At 45.8% G+C, this 20,391-nt stretch overlaps 1 protein-coding gene across 4 annotated transcripts in view; it reads left to right on the plus strand.

The window, feature by feature from the left end:
- Nucleotides 1-20,391, plus strand: part of LOC135253442 (ephrin type-B receptor 1-B) — a 243,604-nt gene that overhangs the window by 156,316 nt on the left and 66,897 nt on the right. For all 4 annotated transcript variants that reach the window (XR_010329615.1, XM_064332731.1, XM_064332732.1 and 1 more), the window contains exon 5: nucleotides 9,003-9,338. Coding sequence is in view for 3 of the 4 variants with exons in the window: in XM_064332731.1 (XP_064188801.1) it covers nucleotides 9,003-9,338 (336 nt within the window). In the remaining variant the exon portion in view is untranslated. The remainder of the gene's footprint in view (nucleotides 1-9,002; nucleotides 9,339-20,391) is intronic.

A 20,391-nucleotide genomic window follows, 5' to 3' on the forward strand; every position in this document is an offset into this window, starting at 1 on the left:
ACCCAGGAGAGATGAAAAAGTAGAACAGACTATGTAGGTGACCTGAAAAGACAAATAATAAAAAAAGAAACATTGAATCCATTCATGAACAAATACAAAGAAAACAAATTAGTTGTTTTATGAATGGAATTATTTCTGAAATTGTGTGGTTTTCGTGGCAATCAGCACAACTGCTGCATTTTGCATTTCTGGAAAAGAAATACAGTCTGTAACCTTGCCTGTACATACAATTGAGGCCGAAAGTTTACATACACGCAGGCTAAAGATATTCAAACTCAGTTTTTCACAACTGAAATAAAACTGTCTCTTTGATTAGAGACAGTTTTATTTCAGCTTTAATTCACTATATCAGAATTCCAGCGGGTCAAAAGTTTACATACACAAAGTTTACTGTCTCTTTAAACAGTTTGGAAGATTCCAGAAATTTATGTAATTACTTTTCAGAAGCTTCTGATTGGCTAATTGTTATAATTAGGAGTTAATTGGCACCTGTGGCTGTATTTAAGGGCCTGCCTTTAGAGCCACTACCTTTTTCCCCTTGATACCACGGGAAAATCCAAGCAACTCAGCCAAGACCTCAGAAGAAAAATTGTGGACCTCCACAAGAGCGGTTCCTCCTTAGGAGCAATTTCCAAACAACTGAAAGTACCACAAGCACCTGTACAAACAATTGTATGCAAATATAAATTAAAAATATTATAAATTTGGACCACACAGGCACTGCATTGTTCAGGAAGGAGGCACAAATTAACTCCCAGTGCTGAATGAACTTTAGTCTGAAAAGTTCAACTGAACCCCAAGACAACAACAAAGGAACTGGTGAAGGAGTTAGAGGCATCAGGTACTAAAGTATCTACATCATTACGAGAATCCTACATCGTCATGGCCTGAAAGGCTGTTGCGCAAGGACGAAACCCCCTACTCCAAGACTGGCATAAAAAAGCCAAAATTAAGTTTGCAGGTGATCACCAGGACGAAGAACTAGCCTTTTGGAGGTGTGTTCTCTGGTCAGATGAAAAAAGAATTGGCCATAACTTTTGGTCATAATGATCAGCGCTATGTATGGAGGAAAAAGGCTTTCAATATGAAGAACACCATCCCAACTGTGAAGCATGGGGGTGGCAGCATCATGTTGTGGGGGTGTTTTGCTGGATAAGGGACTGGTGCACTTCAGAAACTAGATGGCATCATGAGGAAGGATGAATATCTAGAAATACTGAAGCAACACCTCAAAACATCAGCAAGAAAGTTAAAACTTGGTCGCAACTGGGTCTTCCAGCAGGACAATGATCATAAGCATACCTCCAAAATTGTAACAAAATGGCTTAACGTCAACAAAGTGAAAATATTGGAGTGGCCATCACAAAGTTCTGACCTGAATCCCACAGAATATTAGTGGCCTAAACTGAAAAAGCGTGTTCGAGCAAAGAGGCCCACAAACCTGACTGAGTTACACCAGTTCTTTCAGGAGGATGGGCAAAAATTCTGGCACAGTATTGCGAGAGGCTTGTGGAAGGCTACCCCAAGCATTTGATTCAAGTTAAGCAATGAAAAGGCAATGCCACCAAATACTAACAAAGTGTGTCAACTTTTGACCCACTGAAAATCTGAAGTAGTACTTTTGCCCACAACTGTAAAGTTTCCCTGTATCTTGAGGTGAAAAAATGGTGAAATAAAAATGAAATGATGTATATGAGGCCCGAAAGATCAGCTTTCACAGTCTAGATCAGGTGGGCTCTGTGCCCCCCCCCCCCCCCCCGCCATCTCTGTCAGAGTCTGTTGGCTAACGTGATTAGCGGAATGATTATGGATTTGCTTCCATAAATTACATATGGGACCGATGTCCAGTTATATCTGTGAAATAACTGTTTGTCTTAGTGTTTTGTGAAAAGAAAGATTTGCCATTCAGTGCCACCAGAAAAAAAAAATGTTTTTCTTTTCTTTACTTGTTTTATGAAACATCTCTCAAGTCTTAACATTGCTGAATACGGTGCACAGTTATTCAGGGGGTAAATATTTCCGGCAGTATCCGCGGTGTGTGTAGCTGCAGTAATTGCGGGAGCGCTGGCGGTAAGCGCAGCTCTAGCGGGGGCTTGCAGCGGTGCCGGTGTTGGGTGTGGGGGTGCTATCGCCAGCGCAGCTATCGCCAGCGCAGAGCACAGTGGGGCCTTCGGAGGCTGGAGAGGTGTGGAGAGCCAGAGCCAGAGAGAGCTGTTTTTCAGCCCTGGGGCAGCAGGCTTGTGTGGGCCCTCTTTGATTCGGTGCCCCTGCGGCACCCCCATCACCCCCCCCCCCAACCCTCTCCTGTCTTTCAGCCGCTCTCCCTCTGTCTGTATTCCTGTTCCCGTTATCTCCGCGGAGCCGGGGCCGGGAGCGTCCGCAGGGGCGTCCTTTAAATCGACTGGTGCATTGGCAGGCCCCAGGCGCGTGTAGGGTCGAGGTGTTGGGTTCCCAAACCCACGGTCTTTGCTCCTTAGTGCTCGGCAGAGGCCAGGTGTCAATCAATAAGAGTATTACCATTAAAAGAACAAGAGCTCCGGCGCTGAGGCCTCTGGGAAACGGCGCCGTTTCACACCGAGGCTGATGAGGAACACCGGGAATACCGGGAATCGATTTCTGTGTTCAGCCCACTGGAGAGGCAGCCTCAGGATTCAGGCCCCCCACCCCGCCGCTCACACCCCAACCCCAACCCCCCCCCCCCCGGCCTCCACCGTGAGACCAAACCTCCGAGCTCCGGTGAATCCATTCTCTAATCTGTTTATTAAGTCATCTGCTCAATTTTTATGTAAAACAAGATGTAGATTCTTGTCAGGAGTAATCGCTCTGCGGCTCGCAGTGCAGACTGGGGTACCGGGAGGACCCGCAAGCTTTGGCTGGAGTTTGTTTGGTGCAAATTCTCCCTGGAAATACTTCTAATGAGGCCTCAGAAGCCCTGAGCAGAGGTCGTGTGTACAAGTGGGGAGGGGGGGGGGCACTGTGGACCTTTCTATTGATCAGGTTTTCTCATTCTGATGTAATTGGCGCTCGCTGGGTTTGGGCGGTGGCGGGCCTGGCCTGGTTCTTGAACCTCGGTCTCACTGATGAGGATGGCGGATGGAAAGGCTGCCAGGTCCTGCCGGCGGGACGTGGGGCGAATGAGCGATCGAGCTCCGCCGAGGTTTCCGGCTACAAAGGCCCGTCTTCCGCCGAACGCCCCCCAGATCCTCGCGTGTCCTGGAGGGAATCCTCCTCATGCCGTTCCCTGACAGGAGCAAGCCATCCGGGAGGACAGAACAATACTCAACCTGGGAGTCTAGACATTTTAATAATTCTGACTGAATCCACAACCACCCCCCCCCCACCCCCCCACCCCCCCCAAGTAACACAGCAGAGTTGCTGCTGCTTGTGGACGCTTCAAACAGTGATGCTAATTAACACCAGTCAGTCCGGGAGAGAGAGAGAGAGAGCACTGATTTGGGGATTGCATTCTTCCTCCTACTTTTGCTCCTGTTTTTTAAGGGGTTTAAGGTTGTTTAAGGGATGCCGTGCCCCCTTCCACACCTCTCGTTCCTCAGACTCAACCCCACGCTTGCTCGTGGGGTATCGCTAATACCATGCTCAAATTGGCCCTTTCACTTAACCTTCACCACCCCCCCACCCCACTCCCGCCCAGGTTGGGTATCCTGCTTCTGCCCATGGAGGTTTCGGGAGGAGACGGCGGTTGGGTCTGGCCTCCTCTCTGCTGGGGGGCAGAGAAGTGCTTCAGGAGGCTGGTTGCTGGGTCGGACCCCGCCGGCCACGCCCGGCCAAGCCTCCTGGGCGCCGCGGGGTGGAAAAGGAGCCGCGGAACAGGGAAGCGCAATAAATGAAAATTATTAAAGCGCTGCGCTCTGTGTTCTCTCAGCCTGGGACGACTGAGGCAGGCCTGCGCAAATAAATCAAAGTTAATGGAGAGAGAGGGAGAGGCAGAGAAAGGGAGAGAGGAAGAGAGCCACAGTACTTGCGCAGCAGTGGAACGGGTCCCCGGGGGCCCTTGCTTCCCGGGCCCTGCAGCGAACGCCGCGTTTCTGCGCCGGTTACTGTCGAGCGCCCGGCAGATTTACGGCCGCGGCTCCGAGCCTCCTCAGATTAGATGGCTAAGAGGGCAATTTCTCCGTGATGCACTTGTAAACAAACATAAGCCAGCGTAATTGCCTTCCCTGGCCTAATCCCTCCCCTAGCCCTGCGCTGCCGAGCAGCTGAGCAATTGTGCTGCGCGGTAAAGGCCCTCCCCCTACCGCCACCGCTCGACAGCCAAGGCGCGAGGCCTCTCTCCACAAGCCTGCTCATTAGCTCCCAGACTTGAGCCCACAGAGAGCTAAATTGCAGCCCCCCCCTCACATGCGCACACACACACACAAGCGTGCACACACACACACACACGCGTGCACTGTAATGAACTGTATTAGGAACTACAGTATATCTATGGTACCTTTAGATATTGAACGGAACTAAGAATCGATCAAAATGGCGAATACCCAAGTATTAGTGTGCGATCACCAAAAACTCCACCCAGCACAGTTTACCATAGAATACTGTAGTTCCTATAGCGTCCATTGTACAGCACACACACTGACTGAGTCGTCAGATGAAGAGCGCTAAACGAGTGAATCAGGATGGCCGCGCCGTGGGAAATTGTGATGAGGTAGCCTCTCTCTCTGTGCTCTCCTGTAGGGAGGAAGGAGTGCTCTTTTGTTGAACACAAAGGTGCCGGCAGGCTGCTGATTGTCTTTCAGAGCGCCTCGTTTAACACGCGTGGGGAAGCGCCTGTTTGAGCGGCGCGTGGATTTGCCCGTGGTCTCGCAGCCTCGCGGAGTGGCGATGGAAAAGGCAGGGCATGCTGGTCCACGTGCTGAGTGTGCGGTTGGGGGAGGGCAGGTGGAGCTGCCGGGAGAGCAAGCGCGTGACAGTGTGGGGAAACGTGTGCGTGACACTCACGCCGGTCGCAACACCTGGGCTCAGTCCACGTGCAGCAGGGGACAGATCCGTCATCGTCATGGTGACACGCGCCTCAAACATACGAGGTGGGGCTTGCCTCCTGCACAGCTCTGTGGCATGGACGCCACAGATGGAAGAGAGGGAGTGTGCCAGAGCCCCCCCCCCAAAAAAAAATAAATAAATAAATAAAAGAAACTAATGTAATATATAATCCTGTGATACATTTAGAGGCCTCTGAAGCCAGTCCCTCCTGACTCTTCATAAGGACGCTCATATCTCCAGTACAGACTGGTGTAGCGATCACTTCCTGATTCTCCGGTGGGCTCATTCCAAATCAGAAAGCAGACACCATGATGAAGGAAGTGAGACAATGTGGATTCATGGGAGGACTGTGTAAACACCACAGCGATTGTTTATTTTGCAGCTGGAGCACCTTTGATATCTTGATGCAGGGTAAACGCTGTGATGGAGATTCTCTCTTACTCCATGCACATCTGTAGGTATTTGTATTTGTCTAAATTTAAAAAAGAATGTGTTGTGAAGTGGTTTCTATGTAGTTGTTTTCATGTTTAACAATTTCTATAAGCATTACAAAAAACATTTTTAATTTCATGGTTTACTTATTTACTTATCCATGTCTCCGGTATTTGAACTAAGCAAACAATGAATCCTCTTCAATTATAATGCGACTAGGCCAACTGCCCTTAGTGGTTGTTTGAGTTGCAGAGGGTTCAAGCATGAACCATTAACATAAAGAGTAATTGTGTTCACTAGCTAATTGTAGATTTGAATGGTGGATGACTGTTTGGCTTGGACACAGGAGAAAAGGAGAACCTGCTGTGGCAGGGTTATTGAACTGTTCATGTTGGGGGCTCCTCTATTTTTAGAGTAGGGATTTAGAGATGCTTGTTGGAAACACATTGGCGTGTGTGTCACTTGTAAGAGAGGAATGACAAGAAAATAGGTCTACTTGCTAAGCACATTTTTACACAAATATAAGTGAATTCCTCTGCCACTCCCCCATCGAATCCGCTGGGACTTTTGGTGATAAATCAAATGATTTTGGATAATACACAAATGCAGAATTGCACCTAAATAACAGCACAAAGTTTTTGTACCAGATGCCTTTAAGCTATTGCTGCTTATTTGCTTATTGATAATTTATGCAGGCAAATCTTTCTCAAGAATTTCAAGCTAATTATGTTGCCGAAGGATACAGTGGCATTGATCTGCTGAGGAAACAAACTTGCGACCTTTGCTCCTTAACCTTGAAGGACACTGAACATAAATAATAGAAATTGGATATTTGTTGAAATCCCTGCAGCTGATAATGCAGCCGTGTGCAGTAGTGAATGCTGCTAGGCAAATCAGCCATGACCTCTGTGGATAAATTAGTAGCATACAAGAGCCTCACGTAACACATTTGATTCAATTAAAATAGGGAGCCTCTGTGATAGCATGCAAATCAGTTGTGGTAATCATATTAGACTTAACTTGAGCAGTTCTCAAATGTAACTATAGTAACTGCCACGAATAAGGTGGCAAGAAACATAATGTGCGTGTGCGTATGTGAGTGTGCCTGTGTATGAGAGTTTGTGTGTGTGTGTGTTTGAGTCTGTGCATGTGTATGAGAATTTGTATGTGAGAGTGTGCATGTGTGTTTGTGTGCGTGTGTTTGCGTGTGACAGAGAAAGAGAGAGAGAGAGCATGCACAGCTCCCTCTGAGGGTGGGTGTAGTGTATCAATGAGGGCCACTCTCTGCTCCTCTGACCCATTTCTGCTGCCAGTCGACCCGCCTTACGCTCACACTGCTCCAATCAGAGAGAGGCGGCCGCTGACCACCAGCAGCCCTGCGTGCAAACCCATAAATCCCGCCTAAATAATATATCAGGGGCATGCTGGGATAGGACAGGGGCTGGGTCACGGCAACACGCTGTATTATTGCCGTGCCGTATGAGCAGAAGTGCGCGGACATCTGTGAATCACGGCGCTCTCTCTCTCGCCACAATGGAGATTACCTCTGCTTGACTCCCCGTCCTGCCCCGAGAAGAACCAATAAGGAGAATGATTAAGACGGAACGCTGTGGCGGAGCAGTGCCTTGTGGGACGGGCCCCCGATTGAGGTGGCCGCGCGCCCTGACTGCTCCTCGCGTGAGCGCGCCTCTCTCTGCTTGCGCCGGAACGCAAGATGTGCGAACAAACCACACATTACGCGTCCAAGAACTGGACATCTAACGGACAAGTGATGTTTCATGTAACGACTGCTCTGGGTCTTTGGCTGCTCAAGAGAATTGGAGGCTGTTACAGACTGTTAGATGATGATCGGCGGTTACGGGCTCACCGGCTGATATAAGCTAGCGCAGGACGATTAGCTGTCACATGCTGTTGTAGGCTGATAGGCTGTCATAAGCTGTCTCATGCAGATAGGGTGTTACAAGTTGTAACAGGCTGTTTCAAACTGTGACAGGCTGATTTACTGTCACACAATGTTACAGCACAGTGTTGTTGCGTTCGACTCTTGCGTTACACAGCGTACCTGCTCCCTCTGCCCGCTCACGGCACTAGCCCGTTCTCCTTTCCACTACAGTGATGCATTGTTTTTTCCAATTAATGGAGTGAGTTATTTCCACCCCGTACCTTATCATCGCTGTCACCCTGGAAACCCTCGAGCCTTCAGCTCAGCAGGAATATGAAACTAGACTACACACAGGCCGTTTATCCAAAACCAGGATAATCATCATTGTGTATACTTAAATATTTAACTGCCTTCCAAACCTAATTCTTTTTTTTAAATGAAGAGACACAGAAATATAAAAAGGATATTTACGTTAGTGAATAGTGAATATTGCATTTCAACCATGAGGGAACACAGAGTTTATGAGGTAGGCGCAGTTATTGAAAATGCACTGTAATGATGTTTGAAAAGATGTTTGTCAAAAAAGTCAGACATCTTTTCAAACATCATTACAGTGCATTTGCAATATCAGAACTCATAAACTACTCCTTGAAATAAAAATAAAAAAACAGCATAAAACTCAGACAAAGAGAAATTACTCTACATGGGCAAAAGTATGTGAACACCTGACATCCAACATCTCATCCAAAATTATGGTCATTAATACAGAGCTGGTCCACCCTTTGCAGCTATAATAACCTCCACTCTTCTGGGGAGGCCTTATACTCGGGGTTGGAGCATTGCTGCAGATATTTGCTTCCGTTGAGCCAGAAGAGCATTAGTGAGGTCAGGCACTGATTGGGCGATTAGGCCTGACTCGCAATTGGCTTTCCAATTGATCCCAAAGGTGTTGGATGGGGTTGAGGGCAGAGCTCTGTTTAGGCCATTCAAGTTCTTTCACACCGATCTCAACAAACCCATTTTTATATGAAACTCACTCTGTGCCTGGGGGCACTGTCATGCCTTCCCCAAATTCTTGCCACAAAGTTGGAACCACAGAATTGTCTAGAATGTCATTGCATTAAGATTTGCCTTCACTGGAAGCAAGGGGCCTAGCCCAAGCCATGAAAAACAGCCCCAGACCAAGGAGTGTCCAAATGCGTTTTAGGCATATAGTGTAGTTTTCCATCACCTTCACTGCTGCACCTGAAACAACGTTAACATGCAGAATTTTGATCTTCAAAGTGACTGATGGCTGGGTGCCATCTGCAACATACAGTAACAAGTTTCAGAGTTTTATTTAGGTGAACGTATTTATCATTTTCATTCATATATGTGCATAGCATCATGCATATGTCAGAGCGAAAATGTCCATGTCCCAAGGGGAGAGATTGCCCTTGCACATAATCCTCTGGGGATTAGATAGACTGCAGGAAAAACTCCATTGGAAAGACAGCTACAGTATGGACGTATGGCAGTTATGCACAGTAAATGCAAAGTAGTGAAGGTAGTGGCCATTTTTGTCTGAATTGTTCTGTAACACTATGTCAGTGCTTTACATTCAGAGCGGTGGTTGGCGCTAACTGGGGGTGGTTCAGGATGGTACTCTCAGCCCGTGTGTTTGTGTGTGCCTGTGTACGTGTGTGTTCAGGCGTCCCGTCTGGCCCGCGCAACGTCATCTCCATCGTGAACGAGACCTCCGTGACCCTGGAGTGGCACCCCCCGCGCGAGACGGGCGCTCGCGACGACGTCATGTACAACATCGTCTGCAGGAAGTGCCGCGCCGACCGCAAGGCGTGCTCGCCGTGCGACGACAACGTGGAGTTCGTCCCACGCCAGCTGGGCCTCACCGAGACCCGCGTCTTCATCAGCAACCTGTGGGCCCACACCCTCTACGCCTTCGAGATCCAGGCCGTCAACGGCGTCACCAACAAGAGCCCCTACCCCGCCCAGCACGTAGTCATCAACATCACCACCAACCAGGCCGGTCAGCATCCTTCCACCCCCTTCATTTTCATTGGTTTTGAGTATGCTGGTTTCATCCAATAGTAAAGTTTTTTTTTTTTTCCCAAAGCTGATGTTCCCTCTGAAAACACTTCTGTGCTGTGTTGCATGTCCTTCAAAAGCATGTTTGTTCTAATGTTGCATAAAAACAAACGGTAATTTTCATGTTTAGAAATTCAAATGAATGTAGTTTTTTTATGGCTTAGCATTTGTTCTTCAAAGAAAGGACAAGTTCAATCAATTCAAACCCAGAAGGCATATGGTGTTCAGCTCCAGCAGCAAATATGCCTTTTGTTTTGCGTTCTTAATGCCTTTTTATGTTTAGACCTCAGAACTAGTTTATTGCTTGGCCTGAACATGGTGCTGTCTAGAACCAGGCATTCTGGGAAAAATATTTATGTTTTCCATGCAGGCGATGTGATTTCTCCCCTTCAGGCTCCGGGGGGTTTAAAAAGTGATTTTCTTTTGACATGCAAAAGCCCTCCTTTTGGTGCGCTACAGTCCTGTTTGCCTGTTTGAGGTTTCAGTGATTACTGACAAACGCATCACATCCTCAGGGCGTCTGGCATATGGCTGCTTTCGGGTGATGCCTCGACTGCACGCTCGCGGAGCTGGGACATTAAACACACGTCTGTGAAGAATAATGCATTTCTGAGAGAGTGCACACATGTCTGCCTCTCTAACTGCGATGAAATATTTACACAGATATAGTAGGTTTTGTGTGTGTCTGTGTGCATGTGTGTGTGTGTGTGTGTGTGTGTGTGTGTGCATGTGCGCATGTGCGTGTGTGTGTACGTGTGTGTGTGTGTGTGTGTTTGTGTGTGCGCGTGCGTGTGTTTGTGTGCGTGTGCGTGCGTTCATGCATGTGTGTGTGTGTGCGTGTGTGTGTGTGTGTGTGTGTGTGTGTGTGTGTGTGTGCGCATGCATGTGTGTGTGTGTGTGTGTGTGTCAGTGATTGGTCAAAGATATCCAGGCACTGTACTGTTCCTTTTCATCTCCACTATAAACCATAAAAGATCACAACAGACTTCTTACCACCTCATTCACAGTCTAATAAGTTTACTAAAGTGGTAATATTGCCACACACTTTCCAACAACATTCCATTCCTCTGATTCCCAGATGAACTTTTCCATGCGGTACCACACAGATTTACTGAGAGTCTTTGTGGGGGGACTTGTGGGAGACCATAGCCTTCCTGATGGTGACAGAGAATGCGCACATATGACTTATATTTAGCATCCAGAGCAATGCAGGCGTGGTCTCAGATCAGTGGTTTTTGGGGGAAGAAATTCCTGTGTGTCTGGGTGACATGGCCAGATAGACTCCTTTCACTCCAGCTACCAGTAATCACGGGCTTGGGAAGACTTTCTGCCATTGCTTTCTCTGTGCCTTCCTGAGTTTACAAAGGCAGTAGTGTCATAATCACTCACTCACTCTCTCACTCTCTCACTCACTCACTCACTCACTCACTCACTCACTCACTCACTCACTCACTCACTCACTCACTCACATACATACATACATACATGCATACATACATACATACATACATACATACATACATAAATACTTGCCCGTACAATAGTCTTACTTCACAAGGCATTTTCTAAGTTTCTCCAGGAGGACTAATTAGAATTAAGTAAGATTTAAGTGGAACATCACCCTCAGACCTGTTTTTGTGTCTAAGGGAGCGGAACTCAGGGAGGTCAAAAGTTCAAAAACAGAATGCAGGTCACTTTGGGACAGGAAATCCTGTGGAGGATGTGAGACTGACCTCTTGCATTTGTGCATGTCTGCCTGGTCGAGCTGTTTGCTTGCTGTTCTGTTGCCCAGGGTCCTGTCTCTGAGCGAGAGGATTTCACTGTGTTCAACAGGAAACCGTTCTTCTCACCGCGGGCCTCACTGCAGGCTCTCCTCGTACTGCTGCATTGTAACAAATGCAAAATAATTGCAACACAAACTTGAACATGTAAATAGGGGCTGACTTTCCAGTTGCATTCTGGGAGCTGGAATAGCACACACTGTTTTGCTATTCTCTTCCCTTCCATTCTCTGCTCCAGAACTGTGGAGCAATAGAGAAATCACCCAGAGCAGACAGTCCTTTACCTGTAGTTAACCCTGCTTCAGGTGAAGAGCCTTTAAAGACCGAAGAGATTAAAGTTCACTCTAACAGTCCTTGAGATCTCTCCCTGGAGGCATTTTTATGACATGCCCATATTGCTGTGTTCAAGTTTATCTACATTATTAGAACCTCTTCTGCCACAACAACCTACTCCTTCAACAGACTTATTTATCTTCGTTTGGCAGAATGAACAAAAGTATATTTGTGTTCGGACATCTAAGAGGAAGTGAAGTGCTTTGGGTCTAATCAGAGTATTTCAGTAAAGCTATGACACTTTCCTTCTAGGAAATGAATACTTTATTCAAGCTATAAGCTATAAACATGACAAGTTTGCCGCCTCAGCTGGTTTCATCAAATTCTCTTCTCTGTGCCATTTATTTATCCCGGTACTGCAGCCAACGTTTTTTTTTCATTGCTTTTGATGAGGAAAAACTTTTACAGTGAGGATTGCTAGGCAGTTTTATGCTGAATGTGTTCTTTTAATTCAGCACCCATCATCACTGAGCGAAGAGGGAGACAAAGTAGATGGTATAGTAATAAAATAATGGATGGCAGTGTGGTTTAATAGGAGCTGGACTTGTAACTCTAAGTCTGTCGGTTAAACTCCCAGGTACATGAACGCTTCAGTGTATATCTGGCTGCATATGGATTTTTATTGAAAATGTAACACTGCTCTAAGTGTTAGTTGCTCTGAGAACACATTTTAATAATGTAATCTATGATAACAGTAATGAAGATGGGGCAAAACGTATTGAAAAGTTGTCAAGTTATGAGATTTGGAAAACAATTCCACTCAGGTTATTGGAATTTGCACCATCCAGTTCCAAATGAGCAAATCCTTGCTAAATGAACAAAACCTGGCAATCACATTCGTAGATCAGTTTAATGTATTTATTTTCAAAGGTAAAGAGTTCACTAGTGTAATGGAAACACATTTTAGGCCTAATTTCTAGGATCTATAAATCTTTAATAAGAACTGTTGTTGCGTCATAGCAACAGAATATAATTTAAAGTGAACACGACAGCAGAAGTGGATCTGTAGTGGAGTAACCAGCATGCGAAGAGTCTTCTTCTGCCTCAGGAACCTCCCTCTTCCAGTATTTTGGGGTTAAACTCCATAATCCCTTTTCAGTTGCTGGAAATATGTTCGCTGTCACATCCTTAGTCATATAATCACTACAGTACCAGCAAGCATCAATCTCTGCATGCGAGGGTTTCTGCCAGCGTTTTCAAAGAGGTGTCCTTCTAGTAGAATATGACGTTCGCCGTTGAACACGCCGTCGGACACGAATGTTGCGCCTTTGTATTCTTTGTTACGCTCTTTGAATCAACAGCTTTATGAACACCATGCAGAGAAAGACTGTTTCTAAGTGTTTTTAAAAAAATACTTTCTCTTAGATTTCATCAGTGGCCTCTGAGGATTCGCAGTAAATTTGCCCACTTAGTGTTTTTCAGCGCTGTACGCGGGCGCGGTGATATTTCTCCAGCACATTTCTACCCCACTGGGTTTTTCAGTCATAGAGGCCGAGATCAGTTTGGTGAAGGTGGGTGGGGTGGGAGGTTGGGGGTGGCGGCAGGGGGGTTCTGGGCCCGTAGGGGGTTTAGAATCTTGTATCGAACCCAATGTTCTAGTGCAGCGATGGAGAAACTGCACAGCACACCTTTGAGGGGGCTCTCTGTGATTGCTCTTTATAAAAGAGCAATGGTTTGACACTGGGGCTTTCCTAATATTAAGGAGGCTGTGCAATTAAACATAACTTTTTTCACGTTGTGTAATGGTTGTCTGAGCATTCATCTCCCCTCTACACTAACAGTTTGTTGTTGACGTTTGAATTGTTCCAACATTTTTTATTTTCTATTTATTTTTTTAAGAAAGCTTCCCTCGTGCGAAATAAACTAAACACTGAAAAATACTGAAAAATACAAAGGAGGCCGCGGTGCCGTGATTCTCACCCATTATTATGATGGTTTTGAGGGACAAAAAAAGAAAGGCAAAGAAGAATTATTGTGATAGCCTGCCTGCTTGTCTGCGAGTACAAGGGAAAGAGGAGAAAATGAGGGAGTAAATAGCTTTTAGCTTTGATTATCAGGGAGGGCTAATAGCCTAAACTGTCCCATTTGACAGGGTAAGTACCCTGCTTGACAGAGAGATCTAAAACTGATGCTGTTATCCATTGTTAATGGTTCGACAAGTAATGAGGTGGCTGCTTTTAATTTTGTACCACAAAATGCCTTTGCCATTGTTGGCAGGTAATTGCGCCATTTTGCGGGCTCCTGACAAGGCTTTTCACTGCCGGGGTTTGAGCGTGACCGCTGTGACTGACGCTGTCGTCTTAAGGTGGCACAGTGAGGTCCTGTGGAAGAGGGAAGGGGGACAGCGAGGCCTCGGCAAGGATGGCCCTTAAGAAGGTTAAAGGAAAAAAGTACAGTCAGCCACTCAGTCTCATTGGGAGAGACCGGTGTCCGCATCCAAGGGCGGCGCAGTCACAGTGAATGATGGGAAATTACCTGCGGGTCAGAGAAGAGGTCGTTAAAACTTATTGGGAACTCAAGCCAGAGACACCCGGAGAGGTGCTGATTGACTGACGCCGGTTGTCTGGGCTCTGTCCACACGGCTCATGCTGTGCTCTCAGTGGGGAACGAGGCCTCCTGACTCCGCCTGTACACTGGCATCAGCTGCCTTCCAGGGGCTGTGAGGAATATCCTTTATGAGTACCTCCACGGATCCCGAAAGCCAACCTATAATCAAAAGCAGTCTGGTTCTCTGAACCGCTCCTGCTCTCAGCAAAAATGGCACGCTTTATACCTTGGCTTTTATTCCATTCTTTTGAAAAATTCATTTTCTATTTCTGGATTTTTCAGTCACCTTTTTGTAAGCTTGTCCCATTACAGCACTGCATCATTCTCCAGCAGTTTGGGAGAGCGTAGACGAGCGTGCGGTCTCCCAAGTGCATGCTGCATGCCGCATGCTGCATGCTGCCGCTCCACTTCGCTCTGCAGTCTCCTGCCCAAGCAGTACAGCCGGTGGCCTGGAGGACGCGCTCTCTGTGCTGCTGGTGCAGGCAGACCACAATCGCCTGGTTCTTCACAAGAGTCACAAGAGCAGTCACAAGAGTTCTTCTTGTGCTGTCAACTGTAGCCCTCATTGGCTGGGTTATGTGAAACACTCACTGGCTGGGTTATGTTCAACCCTCACTGGCTGGGTTATGTGAAACACTCACTGGTTGGGTTATGTGCAACCCTCACTGGTTGGGTTATGTGAAACACTCACTGGCTGGGTTATGTGACAGCCCCATTGGTTGGGTCATGTAAAACCTTCCCTGATTGGGTGATGTGAGACGCTCCCTGGCAGGGTAATCCCTTCCTATGGCGAATCATTGCTTGGCTTCCCAGACTGCTGATTAAACCCTGTATTCATATGGTCAGGATTTTATTTCATATCACTGGTGGCATCATTATACTGAGAACTAAATATTTATTCTGTCTATTTTGTTGAATCTTTGAATATTTTTTTTCTTGAGGTTTTTATTTCCTCTGCCAACTATTTCTGTAGAATATTTTTGTAGCTGTGAAATTATATATTTCAGCACAGTATCTGCACTGTGTATTTATATAACTCATGAATCATACAAAGATAGCATTATGTGGTGTGCTTCTAATAACTGCTTTATGGTGGTGAAGATCTACTGGGTGACAAAATGAGCTTCAATGCAATTTTAGCGATCCATTAATAGGCCTGCAAAAAGGGCAGTTGCAGACAGTCAGGTTTATTTATTGAATGACTGACTGCATGACTGAGTGCATATTAAATGGTATTTGGTTGTAAGCCGTAAAAGATATTGGGTGAAATGTGTAGGCTTCGGGGGACTGGCGGGAGACGTGCTCCTGGCAGAAAAAGCGGTGCCAAGCCCACTCTATTGGCTCGACTCTAGGGCTCTGCACAAAAACCCCAAACTCTTCCCACTCTGGTTGGATGGCTGGCAAAATCAACCCTGCTTCTGCCTCATTTCGATTTAGGACCCCCCCCTCCTTTCCCCCACAAATTATCTCTCTTTTCCTTCTCGGGAATTGGAAACACGTGTCCTCTCTTTCACCAGCGATTTGAACAGACAAGACTATTCGAACGGTCTGGTTCGTGGAGGATTGTGGGGAAGAAATTGGGCCAAACTCACGCTGGGCACTTACAGTAAAATGATTAATGTTAATGCAGTGCAGCCTCTTAACGAACGCTGAACTAAAAGTCAATTTGTTGAGAGAAATAGTCCCACTTTTATTCATTTGTAGTTATAGTCAGAGCATTTTTTTAATTCTTTTTTTTTTTGTTTGATGCAGTAATTGTGATATGTGACTTTTATGAATTGCTTAACATTCATAAGATAAATGGCTGAGGTGCATTGTATTCCCTTGGAAGATACAGTAATATTCTCTCACATTATATGCCATCCTGTTGTGAAATGTTGAGGAGTACGGGGACAGAGACATATTTAACTGGACAAAACAGGGTGAATAGAGAGTGGTGGTTCTTGCTAACAAATAAAATGTCTTTGAAGGACAATATTTTATGACATTCATTGAGTCCTATTCCAATGCGTGTGAAAAATATTTAACTTGTTTCTCTTACTTTTATGCACTGAAGAATCCCGCTCTTGATCCACTTTGTGTCCACAGAGATTGCCTGTGTTCACTCTGCGATATTCAATATACCTTTTTTTATAATGACAAGCCATGTTATGCGTTTCATCCTGTCTGTGTCCCACAAGGGCCTCTGAATTGCAATATCGGAGTTTCTCATTATAATCATGAACAGCCGCGTGAAAATTAAGTCCCGTGGAAATACAATCAGCAGGACAGGGAGAGTTGGTGGCAGCAAAACAAACTATCTATCCTTATCATTTGGGTTTATGAAAATCAAAACTGTCGAGTCCCCTGCCTGATATGAGCATCATTGCCAGTCCTTATTAATAACAGCGAAATGCATAGAGATTGTTTAAATTTGTTTTTTAAACACAAATATATGAAAATAATTGAACTGATGTGGAGTGAAAATGGGCTGTGGTATTGGGCACCCACTAGATTCTGAAGCATTAAATACAAATAGTAATGAGCAATTTTATACATAAAGTTCAATTTTTTGTTGACATGTGTAGGGGATTGTGAGGCAGGACACTTCAAAAAGCCTACTTTGCTACTACTCTTACTGCTACCAATATACCTGAAAACACACAGTACTTTTACTCACAGGCTGACCACTAAGGTAGCATGTTGCTGATGACTGACGGTTAAAAGAGCCAATCACATTCCGGCCAGAGATCATTCTGGAAGCATGTAACACATGGAATGGAAATGTTTATGAAAGAAATAAGTTTTGTACTTCAGTCCTTAAGCATGACACTTAAAGGCAGTGTCTTCATTTTTATTTTTTATTTTCTATTTCCGCCCTACAGTACATGAGAAGTATTTATTGGTGTCGGATCAGTGTCGGATATTACACAACATCTTCAAATATAATATTTCTGCATTAATGAACTGAAATGTTCAGCTTTGCGGTATTAGCTCTCGGGAGGTTCATTAGTGCACACATGCAAGTAAAGCAGTCTCTCTGAGCACTGAGATGGAAAAAAAGGCTTTGCCCTTTTCAAAGGAAGGAGAGACGCTGCAAAAATGAGCCTTTACACAGTTCTCTTAATAGATGCCTATATCTCATTATCCTCAAAACAGACTGGAGAAAGGCCTCCCCAGGAGAAAGGGATGAAGCGGAATTTGAAACTGCAGTTGAAGATTTACGATTGACTTCAGACCCAGGGGCCAACTGACCCAGCTTTGAAACCTTTAAACGAATGCAGTCCGAGTGTTTAACTGGCTTGCTTTGACACGACAGGGGATAATGGCCGTGAGCAGCAAAACCAAAGGCATCCTGGGATGGTTTTCAGCAACAAAGGAAGTGCCAAATTTAAATGATTGCTGTTTGGAAGAGAGCTATTTCCCAAACTGCTAAATCGGTGACTGGAAAACTCTAGGAGTATATAAAAACAGCGAGCGTAAGTGGTGTATGACACTGAAAGTAATAAAAAGAGGGGGAAAAATGACCAAGGAGCATGAAACTGAGTTCAGAATAATCAGAGAGATACAGTATACTGCCCTTGAATGAATCCTGAACGTGGTGGTGAAATCACTAAAAGATGACATAAAGAAAACTTTTCTTTGACAGCTCTTCTGTCCCTGCAGTTGGTTCTGTGTGCTAGACTCTGTGTGTTCGCGTACCTTTATTTAGATGTGCAAGATCATCCACGTTGTCTGTGCCCTTCTAAGTGAAATGGGGATGAAGGAAATTACGAGCCCAGCTATTTCAGAAACAAGTAAGCCCAATATATGGGCCATTCGTAAACGGCCTCAATGCCAATGCTAACTGTCTGCCTGAGTCCGAATGGAGATGAGCATGATCAGCAGCAGGGCATGGTGTCACTTTTGCTGTTGTTTCCTCCCTGTGGATTTAACGGCCCATTTAGGGTGTGTGTCCCGCATTGGGTTAGAGGCCCCATCAGCATGATGAAAATGTGTCCATTTTGAACCTTCCTCAGAATGGAAAATCTGTCTTTTTCATTATCACATTTTCTTCAACTTTCTTTCAGTCGTGGAGGAGAGGTGGTTCTTGTAAATCTATGACAATGACACCTCATTCTCCGCATGCTAAATTTTACACTGCCAGTGCTGTCGGGGAGTGCGATTGAGATGACGCGAGAACATTACTTGCCCTGTCGTTCCTCTTCACGACTCCTCTAACGCATTTTATCCTTGTAAAACCCGACGCAGTACGTGCACATAGAAAATGCTGCAGTCAAAAAGCCAGCCTGGTAGAGCACAGATTTGCTTTGCTTTATGGATCCCTCTCTCTCTTCCCCCTCTCTCCCTCTCTCCTTTCCTCTCTCCCTCTCTCTCTCTTCATCTCTCCTGCTCTCTCTCTCTCTCTCTCTCTCGTTCTCTTTCTGGTTGCCCTGGTCTTGGTTGTGGTTTTGCTGCCCCCCACTATAAGCAGCCCTGTCTCCCCACTACCATTATTTATTTATTTTTTATCAAATTAATTCTTGAAAGTAATTTTAAGATGTTGCTTAGTTGAGACATTTTTTAAGGTCCTGCTTGTGTTTTCTTTAGGACTTTAGAATGTGTTCCTACATATTTGCGGAGATATTGCTTTTATTAATGTTGTGTATATGCCTAATTGAAGTCACTGGATAATTTAAGTGTACTTTATTATTATTTTCAGTATGTTTTTAAAAATATTACTCTGGTTTTATCTCACAGACATGCAGGTTAGGTTAATTGGAGAGTCAAAATTGCTGCAAGGTATGCGTGTGTGAGTGAATGGTGTGTCTGCCCTGTGACGGACTGGCTAACTGTCCTGGGTGTATTCCTACCTCTCTCCCAAAGCATGCTGGGATATCTCCAGCACCCCATATGGCCCTGACCAGGAATAAGCGGGTATAGATGCAGCAATGGAGGGATGGATTTTAAAATGTTTCCTAAACACTGTCTTTACTCACAGCAACGTTCTCTTTTTACTGTTCTGTCACTTCATTTAGGAGGCACGGTGTCTCTTAACGCTACGAGATCCAACACTGATTAGGGTAACTGTGCTCACTAAGTCCCTTGGGAAAACTCATCCTTCAGCTGTGTGCTGGAGCTGTACGCCAAAGACTGGGAACCAGCGGCCCAGAAAGCCTCACACAGCACTGCTTATCTAGTGAGTGGTTTCCGTAGTAGGCCAAACTCTGTGCGCGAGTTTCCAAACAGACGACCTGTGGGGCCCCAGAGTGGCACCTTGTTCATCTCATCACAAATAACTGGTTTCCAGCACTCTCCTGAAGTACTAGTGTCTCTTCTGCCGGCTGCAGACAGAGGCCACAACCCACGTCATGATAAAAACGATAAAAATCCTCGCGTCTGGGCTGAACACTATGAGCATGGACTTTTTTTTTTTTTTGTGGTGGAAAACCATGTGTGAATAGATATTCGCTCTGAGCCTGTAGCCCAGACAGCTATTATTTCAATTTGAAGCATGATGTCTGGCCTGGCATTTTGGTATTTCTGTCTGATTGAAACAGTAATTGATTTTGTGGAGTGAGAGCCACATTCTCCTCTCCGCGGCTGATGTCAGCTGAGTGCCAGCAGAACTCAAAAGTTGGGTTCTGGTCGCTGCATCCTGTGTCCATGCCTCTGAGTTCAGCCGGCCAATGAGAGGAGCAATTACCAGCCGCATCAGCACCCAGCTTTTACTCCACATGGAAAATTACAGGCAGACTCAACAGTGTGGCTTTGCTTTGTGTGTGTGTGCGTGTGTGCATGAGAGAGAGAGAGAGAGAGAGAGAGAGATTGATTGTGTGTGTGTGTGAGAGTTTGAGTAGGTGTGTGCGTGTGTTGGTGTGTGTGTGTGTGTGAGTGAGTATGTGTGTGGGTCTGTATATGTATGTGTGTATGTGTGTGCATGCATGTGTGTGTGTTTGTATACGCGTGTGAGTGCATGCATATGTGTGTGTGCGTGTGTGTGTGCGTGCATGCGTGTGCGTGCATGTGAGGGTGTGCTTGTGTGTGTGTAAGTGTGTGTATGTGCGTGTGAGTGTGTGTGTGCATCTGTGTGTGTGCGTGCATGTTTGTGTGTGTGCGTGTGAGTGTGTGTGTTTGTGTGAGTGCGTGTGTGTGTGTGTGAGTGAGTGTTTGTGTGTGCGAGTGCGTGTGTGTTTGTGTGTGTGCGTGTGTGTGCGTGTATGTGTGTGTGAGTGCATGCGTCTGAGTGTGTGTGTTTGTGTGAGTGTGTGTGCGTGTGTGTGTGAGTGCGTGAGTATTTGTGTATGTGCGTGTGAGTGTGTGTGTTTGTGGAGTGTGTGTGTGTGTTTGTGTGAGTGTGGTGTGTGTGTGCGT

Source organism: Anguilla rostrata, chromosome 4 (genome assembly GCF_018555375.3).
Source record: "Anguilla rostrata isolate EN2019 chromosome 4, ASM1855537v3, whole genome shotgun sequence".
NCBI classification, from domain to species: domain Eukaryota; kingdom Metazoa; phylum Chordata; class Actinopteri; order Anguilliformes; family Anguillidae; genus Anguilla; species Anguilla rostrata.